Source organism: Engraulis encrasicolus, chromosome 10 (genome assembly GCF_034702125.1).
Source record: "Engraulis encrasicolus isolate BLACKSEA-1 chromosome 10, IST_EnEncr_1.0, whole genome shotgun sequence".
NCBI classification, from domain to species: domain Eukaryota; kingdom Metazoa; phylum Chordata; class Actinopteri; order Clupeiformes; family Engraulidae; genus Engraulis; species Engraulis encrasicolus.
The window spans coordinates 165,194-177,500 of record NC_085866.1 but is presented as its reverse complement, the minus strand read 5'-3'; the positions used below and the strand labels follow the sequence as shown (position 1 = coordinate 177,500).

The following is a 12,307-nucleotide window of genomic DNA, read 5'->3' as shown; positions in this document are numbered from 1 at the left end:
GCAGAGCTGTGTGTGTGTGTGTGTGTGTGTGTGTGTGTGTGTGTGTGTGTGTGTGTGTGTGTGTGTGTGTGTGTGTGTGTGTGTGTGTGTGTGTGTGTGTGTGTGTGTGTGTGTGTGTGTGTGTGTGTGTGTGTCCAGCTGAGCAGTATCATGACTATTCCTGTGTGTGTGTGTGTGTGTGTGTGTGTGTGTGTGTGTGTGTGTGTGTGTGTGCGTGTGCGTGTGCGTGTGCGTGTGCGTGTGTGTGTGTGTGTGTGTCCAGCTGAGCAGTACCGTGACTACCCCTGGAACTGCTTCCTGTTTGCCTTGGCCATCTTCGTGACGCTGACCAATCAGATCCACAAGTGGTCCCACACCTATTTTGGACTTCCTGTTTGGGTGCAGAAGCTGCAGGATTGGCACCTCATATTGCCACGGAAACACCACCGCACACACCACGTCTCACCGCACGAGACCTACTTCTGTATCACCACAGGTAACACACACACACACACACACACACACACACACACACACACACACACACACACACACAGGCCTGGACTGGGAGAACAAAACGGCCCGGGCATTTTTTGGCTCAGACCGGCCCCACATACCGGTAATTAGCGGAGCACCGCCATTCAATTGACGTAACTAATGTCTTCTGACGGAAAAAAAACGTCTCTTTCAGGTACTGAAAAAACCCACCATACGTGCAGTGACTTCACGTTCAATTGTTTATTTAAAATGAATCTATGATTGGTCATGTAAGCTGGCAGAAAACCTGGAAGTTGAGAGAAGAGAGCCCCTAGCAGCTGGGGATGAACTGGCCTTATCTGCACTCTTCAGTCCAATCAGCTCCTTGGACACACACAAAGAGAGGGGGGCACATAGCTATTCTAATGGTAGGCACATAGACCTTCACTATTGGGTTTGGAGCATCTTGCTTCAGAAGTAGTTCACTTATGCCTCAACAGTCTGGCTTGACTAGACAAGAACAGAGGGATACATTATTAACTACAAATAATACAATACTTAATCTCAATATCCAAATTTATATTTATTGGTAATCAGGTGTTAAGAAATCCTGCCCACTGTCCATTCCACCAACACACTTTTTCTGAAGAAGGTCGGATGACCGAAATGTTGAATTAAAGTTTGTTGGTGGAATGGACAGTGTGCAGGATTTCTTTACACTTGAATCACAACCCCACCAGCCCAACCACAGAAGTGTGCAAAAGCGTCTTCTTGAAATATTTATTGGTAGTAACAATAATGCGCTTAGTGGCTACTTACTGGCTTCTCTACGGAATCACCAACAGCACCATTCCACCACAAAGACAGCAATTAGCACATGCCAGTGAATATTTTGGCCTTAAAAATGAGCAGAATTTACAGGAGGAATAAAATGAAGTCTCAGGAATTAACCATAAAGTTTAACATTAATCTCCATGTTGCCTATCAAAACAAATCTATATATTTATCACATGGACTATAGAGCATAGGCATATACTTACAAATCTCCATTGGTAAGCTACACATTCAACTTGGAAAAGAAAAACCAAATGAATGAAATACAGTGCACTTTCTCTGAGACTTTGTCTTCCTCAGGATATAAAAGTACACCTCTGCTTCTATGTGTCATTGTTGTTGTAATGTACCTGGCAACTGAATATCATGCATACCATTGGAAAGAGGAGAATGTAGGCTTTCGAATGGTACCCCACATGTCCCAGTTCACAGCCATTATGTCTACACAAACATACATCAAAGAGTGTGTGGGGAAAAAAACGATGTTTTGTTAAACCACTATTTGCAATTTCATGGACGCGCTACGCGTTTTTTGCAGGGCTATAGTCTATTATATCTGAGGGGGCACCTGGGCTGGCATATCATATTTCTGGCAAATGCCACCCCCTGCCACCCCTTAGAACCGCCCTGGCCGAGGGCCGTCGAAATGACATCGTGGGCCGCCGGTCTCTTATGTAAAAAAAAAAAATAAAAAAAAAAATTTTTTTTAAGGGGGCATCGGCCCTCGAGGGGCGTCGGCCCACCGGGAAAATGCCCGGTACGCCAGATGGCCAGTCCAGCCCTGCACACATACACACGCACACGCACACGCACGCACACACACACACACCACGTCTCACCGCACGAGACATACTTCTGTATCACCACAGGTAACACACACACACACACACACACACACACACACACACCACGTCTCACCGCACGAGACATACTTCTGTATCACCACAGGTAACACACACACACACACACACACACACACACACACACACACACACACCACCGCACACACCACGTCTCACCCCACGAGACATACTTCTGTATCACCACAGGTAACACACACACTCACTCACACACACACACACCACGTGTAAGGTAACACACACACACACACTTTATTTTACATAATTGTGATGCTCATGCTTTCTTTTTCGTGTGCGTGCGTTTCCGTGTGCGTGTGCGTGTGTGTGTGCGCGTGCGCGCGTGTTTGTGTGTGCGTGCGTGTGTGCGTGTCCGTGTGCGTGTGTGACAATGTGTGTGTGTGACAATGTGTGTGTGTGTGTGCAGGCTGGCTTAACTACCCGCTGGAGCGTTTGGGCTTCTGGAGAAACCTGGAGGAGCTGATCACCAGCGTGACGGGAGAGAAGCCGCGCTCAGACGACCTCAAGTGGGCATGCAAGACCAACTAGAACCCCCCCAATATACGCTATTAGACACCCCCACCCCCCCATATATGCCATACACCCCCCCCTACACCCCACGGGAGAGAAGCCGCAATCAGACGACCTCAAGTGGGCATGCAAGACCAACTAGAACCCCCCCAATATACGCTATTAACTAACCCCCCTCAAAGACAATACCCGCCATACCCCTTAGACCACCCCCCCCCCCCCCCCCCCCCCCCCCCCAAATATACGCCATACCCCTCCCCACAATCTCATGTGGAGGATAAGATAGACGCCCCAACACGTCCCAAATCCACGCCATACAGCTAGACGCCCTAACACGTCCCAAATCTACACCATATGCCAATCGCTTAAAGCCATGAGTCCTAAGGGGCTGTAATCTCTCTCTCCCCCTCTCTCTGACACACATGCATACAGAAAACTATGGACACAGTGAACTGCACACACACACACACACACATACACACTCAAACAAACACACTCCCCTTGCTCTCCCCTCGCCTCTTGATATGTCACATGGAAGTAATGTCCAAATGTTGGATACCTGAGGAGAGAGAGGAGAGGAGGAGGAGAGGAGAGGAGAGGAGAGGAGAGGAAGAGGAGAGGAGAGAAGAGAGGAGAGGAGAGGAGAGGAGAGGAGAGGAGAGGAGAGGAGAGAAGAGAAGAAAAGAGGAGAGAAGAGAAGAGAAGAGAGGAGAGGAGAGGAGAGGAGAGGAGAGGAGAGGAGAGGAGATGAGATGAGATGAGATGAGATGAGATGAGATGAGATGAGATGAGATGAGATGAGATGAGATGAGATGAGATGAGATGAGAGGAGAGGAGAGGAGAGGAGAGGAGAGGAGAGGAGAGGAGAGGAGAGGAGAGGAGGAGGAGAGCTCTATTCTTAACCAAGTCATATCTTCTTTTTTTATTTGATTAATTTGTTTTCTTTCGTCCAGATGTTATTGTTATTTTAACCAAGCCATACCTTACTTTTTAATATATTTTGTTTTTAATTTTGCTTTTCTTTCGTTCAGATGTTATTGTAAAGGGCTGTGTGTGGCTATGCTGTGGGCTGTGCCAGGTGTTATATGGTGTGGTGGTCCAGCCTGTTAGTCTACACACACACACACACACACACACACACACACACACACACACACACACACACTCCCGCACACTGTTCACATGTACAGCAGCGTTTAATTACCCTGACAAGCCAGACCACTCATTTTGGATTACTTTGAAATTCACGAATGCTCTGATTACGCTTCTCTGGGGAAGGTTAAGTCGACCACCAGACGGGTGGTGTTACCAACCAGTAAGCGAATGCACTTGGGAGCATAATAACATGCGTCATGAACGTCAACTGTCAGCAATTGGTCAGAGCTCATTTTCAAACTAGAGCTGAGCTCACTCCTCGCGCCATAGTGCTCTCTAGGGCATCGAGGATCCAGACCAACAATGAATCCTGAAGTAATTAATGTGGTCTGGTAAAACCAGGCTAGCGTTTAATAGCACCGGAAAATCAGTAGACGGAAACGTTGCTATTAAATGCTACCAATGTGGAGAGTGTGCTGTGTGAACGTTCTGGGGTGCATTTCTCAAAAGTTGTTAGCCTGTTAGCAACTTCGGTAGTTGCCAATGGGAAAATGCATTGAAAACAACAAAGTAGCTAATGTAGTAAGCAACTTTGGTTTTGAGAAACGCACCCCTGGTCTTTAAAGGTGTAGCAGTCTATCCTGCACTACACCACAATGCCCACTAGAGGGTGTGCCTTCCTCCTCTCTGGTTGTCATTCTGCTCCTGTGTCTTCGCCACTGATGTACGTCACATACGTCCACCCCACAATTCTGTAGAACTCTTAGAACACTTAGAATTCTTTTGGAATTCTTTTCATCACCCCATCAGCACTTGTTCTCTGCGCTCTAAGCAATATTCAATATTCTTAGCACCAATTCTGCAATCTCACACATGCTTCAAACTCATTGAACAATCAATCCAACTACCTATTCTAGCTGTTCATTTTAACAATTGAATAGCTCTCAAAAATAAAAGCTCAGCTGGAACAAACATTTGGATCGTTTGAAAAGTAATAGAAACTACTGTTTGAACGAAACAGGGTAAACTCTGCAAGAGTTGTAAAGGAGATGCATGGTGTCAAGTCCTGTGGAGATGAATGAGGAGTGCCACTCTACTTCATATGTACTCTACTCTACACTCTGCACTCTACTTCATATGTACTCTACTCTACACTCTGCACTCTACTTCCTTGATCTGCCGCAAAAATTGCCGACTGTCCCGCCCCAGAATAGAGTGTTAGGGGTCCAAGTTAGTTGGTCTTCAAGCTTTAACCGGGTCTATGGAGTCAATCAGCTCCAATGACGTCAATCAACTTCAACTTCCTGTTCCAATGCAGTCAATCAACTTCCTGTGGCCTTAACACCCAGCTCGGCCCCTACCCTGACCCAGACCAGGCCCGCTTTAGACCTTTTCCAGACTTAATTTAGACCTGCTTTAGACCTGCTTTAGACCTGGTTTAGACTTCATTTAGACCTGGTTTAGACTTCATTTAGACCTGGTTTAGACTTCATTTAGACCACACCTCATGTGTACTAAGGAGCGTCCCACATGTAGTGTGTACTTAGAAGCGTCCCACACCTCGTGTGTTCAGCATCCTACACCTCATGTGTACTAAGGAGCGTCCCACATCTAGTGTGCACATTAGAAGTGTCCTACACCTCATGTGTACTAAGGAGCGTCCCACATCTAGTGTGCACATTAGAAGTGTCCTACACCTCATGTGTTCTAAGGAGCGTCCCACATCTAGTGTGCACATTAGAAGTGTCCTACACCTCATGTGTACTAACAAGTGTCCTATTGGGGGAGCCTACAGCTTCATGCGCATCCCGCTGTGTCCCGTCATTCCAAACCAAGTGGCTTCTTTATTGGTGCTCTTAGAGACGCAGGCAAAGGCCATTAGGTGGGGTTGCTAGGTCACAAAGACCATGGTTACCACTGCAGGTCACAAACACCATGGTTACCACTGCAAGTCACAAACACCATGGTTACCACTGCAGGTCACAAACACCATGGTTACCACTGCAGGTCACAGTCACTTGGCTCTCCAGGTGACAAACGAACTCCGTGGTTGCTAGGTAACAGTCTTCTGTTGTCGTGACGACCAGGTGTTTTTCTGTCTGCCACCGAGTGGATCACCGTCAGCATATGTGAACGCATGCTGCCTGGACCTTATATTAGTGTAAATAATAACAACAACAACGTATATTTATTTCCTCATACTCATGTTGTCATGGTCAGTAGGGACCTATGCAGTGGAGTCTTAGAGAGGTGTTGTGTCTTAATGTGGCGCGTGCTAGAGTGTCGCGGGTGTAGTGGGTTACTCGGCCGGGAGTAATGGGAGTCTCATGTCTTAATGTGGCGCGTTGGTGGGAAGTGTCTTTAGCAGGTGTAGTGGGAGTAATTGGAGTAGGGGGTGGGAAGTGTCTTTAGCAGGTGTAGTGGGAGTAATGGGTGGGAAGTGTCTTTAGCAGGTGTAGTGGGAGTAATTGGTGTAGGGGGTGGGAAGTGTCTTTAGCAGGTGTAGTGGGAGTAATTGGTGTAGGGGGTGGGAAGTGTCTTTAGATTATTGTTTCGTGTTTCAGCTGAAGCAGCAGCTGTAGAGCTGTAGACTTAAGAGGCGATGACTATACAGGGTTCCAGTAAGTGACTTGTGTGACGGAAATGTGTGTGTGTGTGTGTGTGTGTGTGTGTGTGTGTGTGTGTGTGNGTGTGTGATAAAAACTCATTCGTTTGATAGGTGAAATACTGTAGATTGACCATATCAACCCCTCCACACACACCTTGTGTGTGTACCTGTGTGTGTGTGTGTGTGTGCGCGCGTGTGTGTGTGTGTGATGTGCTTTAACTGAATGTCCATTGTTGAGTGGCCTTACTGTGTTAAAGCGTGGGCTGTTCTGCAGCGTGGCGGAGGGGAAAGGGTTAACCTCAGCAGAGTTTGTGTGCAGATGCCCGTGATTCATGTTTAAACACCTGGCAACACGGCATGATCACCTGTGAAACATCTGGCAACCAAGGGTCGTCTACGAAACAGACTTAAAGGGTTAAAGGGGTTTGCCACTATTTTGCTACAATGCTACATGGATCCATTGACTTTCACTAGCTTAGCGACATGTTCCCTCTTTTAATTTGTCTTAAAGCAAGACAACGGCTTACATGAAAAATAAGACACTTTACCACCTTTATAAACCCCAGCTAACGATTTTAACTGTATTAAGCCCAAAAATAGTGGCATACCCCTTTAAGTGTGTGTGGTGGTGCTGGTGGTAGTTTGTGAGATGTGTGTGTAGTGAGGTGTGTGTGGTGAACTGTTGGGGAGATGTTGGACTCTTTTAGACTGTGTAACTAAGTGATCAGGGGGAGCTTTTTGGACAGCAGTGGGGGGGGGGGGCACAGTGGGGCTTGTAAGACAGTGTGTGTGTGGGGGGGGCATAGCGGGGCACAGGGGGGCTTGTGAGTGAGTGTCTTAGTAGGTGGTTGTGTGTTTTCACTATTTGAGGATTGCTGATGTCATGCCATGCTGTAGTGCGGTGCAGTGGCTCCTCTACCGCTGCTGTAGTGCTAATGTATTATGCCGAACATAGATTACGTGCCATAGATTATTATGCCAGAGATAATGCCAAACGTAGATTATCGCTGTCACACATACTGTAGATGATGACAGTTTATGCCATAGGTTAGGTTATAATTTACTACTGTATCAGCGTAGGCTACTTAGATTATAAATTAATCAGCGTAGGTCTGTTTGTCTGCTCTACCTCATGAACGCGGTTGGGGCCATCTCTCCTGATCGAGTGGGTATGGGGTCTCGATCTTCATATAGTGGGTATGGGGTCTCGATCCTCATATAGTGGGTATGGGGTCTCGATCCTCATAGAGTGGGTATGGGGTCTCGATCTTCTGTCTGTTTTAAGAAAGTGGGTTTGAGATGATCTCTCCTCGTTCCTTGCGATGGTCTTTTGCCCACTTCCCTATAAGTGAGAGCTATGGGAGTCTTTTCTTAACTAGGTGTTTGCTAGCTGCTTAGCTAGGTTTGCTAGGCTAGGTGTTTGCTAGCTGCTTAGCTAGGTTTGCTAGGCTAGGTGTTTGCTAGCTGTTTAGCTAGGTTTGCTAGGCTAGGTGTTTGCTAGCTGCTTAGCTAGGTTTGCTAGGCTAAGTGTTTGCTTGTCCATGTGAGAGATGTATTGTTGGAAGGGTTTTGTGAGTGTATGAGTGCCTAACTAGCCTAGCGCTAGTGGCCCACTAGGCTAGCACTAAACGTAACCAGCCTAGCACTAGTGGCCTGCCTTGAGGCTGTGGCTGTGGCTGTTGGTGTTGTATGGTGTATATCTGCTTAGCTGTGAGGGTTAGCGCCGGGTGCTATGGGGTTTGATGGGGCTGATCATCTAACTAGTCTGTCGCCCCTGGTTACCACTTCAGACTCTGGAGTCTCTGGACCTATCAGGACCCTCGTCCAGTCTACTGGTTTCCCGAGTGCTGTTGCTTAGCAACTTAGTGGGCTGCACTGTTATTTCCCCTTGGCGACCTACTGCTAAGCAACTGGTTACCAACGCCACTCTGGGGAGATGGGGTCTGGCTTGGTGTTAGTTGTTGAGGTTTAATGGTGTGCTTGGGTATGTGCTTGTCTTAAGTGGATTGAGGGGGGGGGGGGTGGAGTTTTTGGGATCTTGCTTGCGTCCAGTTTGACCTGGATTTGGGGGGTTGGGGTGGGGGTTTACGGTTTATGGTTGGGGTCATTAGGGCCTGTCTGTCACAGCAGGTTCCATTCTGTTACACATTCTGTTACCATGGAGCGACCAGGCCAAAGGGGCGGTTAGCAATATGTATGCTAACTCGCTAGCCCCGTTTTTGTTTTCTTCTTTTGTTCTTTATCTTCTTATTTTGTTGTTTTTCTTTTAAATAGAGGTGTATGTTACAACACTCCAAACTGATCATTAAACAATGAATATGGAGTCATCTAAATGTTAAACATGAAGGTAATGATTCTAAAGTGTAACGGCTGTGAGGTTTTTATCCCCTCGACAGCCTTGTGGTTTAATATTATATTATAATGTCAAATGGGTTGGTGACCGAGACTGTACTTTCTCTCAGCTCGGAAAGGGTTTTAAGAGGAACAACTGCTTTTTTAGCTATCGGGTAAGCCTGAAATATTAAAATAAATAAATAAATAAATAATGCCTTGATGCCTTTTTGATGTCTCCCGCATGGGAGGACTGTAATGTTGTACATACTATATTTATAACGAAACTAAATAAATACATGAATAAATAAATCATGATGACTGCTTGTGACTTGTGTTTTTGTTGTTAATTGATATGACCCGTGTTGAATGTCATGAAGCTCCCCCAATTTAACCTCGTTTTTTAAAATGTTTTAACGGTTTATTTATTTAATAGGAAGTAGGCCTATGTATATTCATCATGACCACTAAAAATGAACCACATGTGATTTTGTTGATGCGATAAACACATGAAATATTAAACTGTCCGTGGTTTCCTTTCCTGAATTTAAGTTCTTATTTTCATAATTTTAATGGTTTATTTAGTCCAGGGGTGCGGAACCATTTTCATTTGAAGGGCCTCTTCAAATAGCCTAGTGGCCCTACAGGCTAGATGTGACTGCAACCTAGGGCCCCCACCTGCCAGGGCCCCCACAGGCTAGATATAGCTGCAGCCTAGCCTAGGGCCCCCCTGGCAAGTGGGGGCCCCGATTTTGTCACAGGAAGAAAAAAAAAACACAAATTGCAGAATTGCAACAAGATTTAATAAATCAGTCTGCCGTGTGGAATAGATTGTAAAGTTTTATTACTATTCTACTAAGACTAATACTCTGCTAATACATGTTATCCTTAATTCCTGACTCAGAATTACAATGCTGTTGCTAATTTTGTCGCAGAATTTCCCTTCCGTGTGGGGCCCACAGCACCCTGTAGCCCAGGGGCCCCCTCTACACCTGCTGTGGGGGGCCCCCTTAACCTGTAGCCTAGGGCCCCCCTCTTCTCCTGCCATGGGGGGCCCATAGTACCCTGTAGCCTAGGGCCCCCCTCTACACCTGCCTTGGGGGGCCCCCTTAACCTGTAGCCTAGGGCCCCCCTCTACACCTGCCATGGGGGGCCCACAGTACCCTGTAGCCTAGGCGCCTGGGTAGTGCTGTAGGCCCGACCCCTGTGCAGGGCTGGGCTATGATATGGGGTCCCTAGGCTATACGTTAAGGGGGGCCCATCTTAATCTGGTCCTGATTGTAGCCTACATTAGGTTGGATCAAATATGATGCACTGCAACTACATGCATAGGCCTACAGGCCTAGCCCATGGTTGGGGAATGACCCATAGGCCTACAATAGGCCTAAAGGGTGGGTGGGGAATATGGCCCATAGGCCTACAATACTGCTGTGCAAAACAAGAACGCAGTAACTCAAAATGGTCGAAAAAATTTTTATATCGGAAATGGGTTTTAAACTACCTCATTTGTCTTGTGTCAAAAAATGGTGGTCCAACACCGTCCCGTTTTGGAGAAAACTCATTTTGAAAGTGCAAAAATGACCAAAAAAAGTCTACTATGTTTTAACAGTTTGGCTCCATCATAAGGACCAGCAGGTGATAAAATGGTGGGTTTTTGGTCAAGACCTGTCACACTGTAAGCACTACAGAAAGGAAAACATTGCAAAACATGACAAGGAATACATCCACCATTTAAGCTGGTGAAATCATGTCCAAGACAGGAATTAACACTGTTTTTTTATATAAAATCATCTCATCGGTTAATGTATTTAACTGTTAAGTGTTGTCTTTTGTTTTGTTTTTAGTCTTCCTCGACATTTGCTGCCATTTATTGTCCCCATCCCAACTCTTTTGAGACGTGTTGGATTTATCAAATTAGAAATGAGTACATATGTCCCCCAAAACAATATTTATTCTCAGTTTTAACACTTAATATGTTGTCTTTTCACTATTCTCCATCTAATGAATAGATTGAATGTTTTGTAGGCTCGGCCCCTGTGCAGGGCTGGGCTATGATATGGGGTCCCTAGGCTATACGTTAAGGGGGGCCCATCTTAATCTGGTCCTGATTGTAGCCTACATTAGGTGGGATCAAATATGATGCACTGCAACTACATGCATAGGCCTACAGGCCTAGCCCATGGTTGGGGTACCCTGCAGCCTGTAGCCCAGGGGCCCCCTCTACACCTGCTGTGGGGGGCCCCCTTAACCTGTAGCCTAGGGCCCTCTCTACACCTGCCATGGGGGGCCCACAATACCCTGTAGCCTAGGCGCCTGGGTAGTGCTGTAGGCCCGACCCCTGTGCAGGGCTGGGCTATGATATGGGGTCCCTAGGCTATACGTTAAGGGGGGCCCATCTTAATCTGGTCCTGATTGTAGCCTACATTAGGTCGGATCAAATATGATGCACTGCAACTACATGCATAGGCCTACAGGCCTAGCCCATGGTTGGGGAATGACCCATAGGCCTACAATAGTCCTAAAGGGTGGGTGGGGAATATGGCCCATAGGCCTACAATAGGCCTAAAGGGTGGGTGGGGAATATGGCCCATACTCATGAACGGCGTGACGTTTTCCATGTGCGTTACGCCCATTTGTGAGGGAAAACAGGCAATGCAAGTCAATTGGTGTTATTGGGGTTTAATAAACGAAAGATAAGGACCTGTAGACAAGCGTTGTTCACGCGCAACATGCCGAAAACGTGTTGTGTTGCCGGCTGTTCAAATAATATTGCCAAACAGCCGTGCCTGAAGCATGTACTGTGTTCATTTAGGGTAGCCGATGTAGCATGTAAGTTGATGAGACATTCGGTTTGTTTTCACCCATAAAGGGGCGTAACGCACATTTAGGAGCAAAGTAGATGGTCGTTCATGCGTATAGGCCTACAATAGGCCTAAAGGGTGGGGAACCTATATGACCCGGGGGCATTTACGACCTGTGAGGCCTTGGTGACCGCGATTTCCTCGGGTTACTGTTGTTCCTGGAACGACATCGCAAAGTTGTCCCTGGATCAACATCTGGTTTATCTTACGTATGAAGGCCTATTCTAGGTCTGATTCCAAAAATTAACCGGCATGCCAAGTGCCGTCACGGTGGTAGTACGGCTCTTATGGCAGTGGCTACTACGATGTGGAACTGTGCCTAAACCAAAAACGAATTCCTAAACATAACCTGTCAGTGAAAATGTGCAGTGCACCAACCTAACAACATGCCAAATTATGCCTAAACCAAAACGTATTCCTAAACTTAACCTGTCAGTGAATAATATATTTTGTAACAGCATGCCACTTCCGTATAACTGATCTTAATCCATACTGCGGAAGACGTTACTGGCACGAAATCTGACATAGATAACCACTCAAACCAGATGTTGATCCAGGGCCAACTTTGCAATGTTGTTCCAGCAACAACATTAACCTGAGGAAATCGCAGTCACCTGAGGCCTTCCTATCCCGGCCCGATATCATTTTAATGTTGTGCAGTTAATATGATTTCACCTTTGAAGGTGGAGTCTGTTGTAAAGGTCGACACCTTCAATATAGGCCTAAAGTGCAGG

General features: G+C 46.5%; 1 protein-coding gene across 1 annotated transcript in view; it reads left to right on the top strand.

The window, feature by feature from the left end:
* The window catches only part of peds1 (plasmanylethanolamine desaturase 1), a 23,142-nt gene extending 20,382 nt beyond the window's left edge, over nt 1-2,760 (top strand). The window contains exons 5-6 of the mRNA XM_063207831.1: nt 263-475; nt 2,575-2,760. Of these exons, the coding sequence (XP_063063901.1) occupies nt 263-475; nt 2,575-2,696 (335 nt within the window). The 3' untranslated portion in view covers nt 2,697-2,760. The remainder of the gene's footprint in view (nt 1-262; nt 476-2,574) is intronic.
* Nucleotides 2,761-12,307: the final 9,547 nt, after the last annotated feature.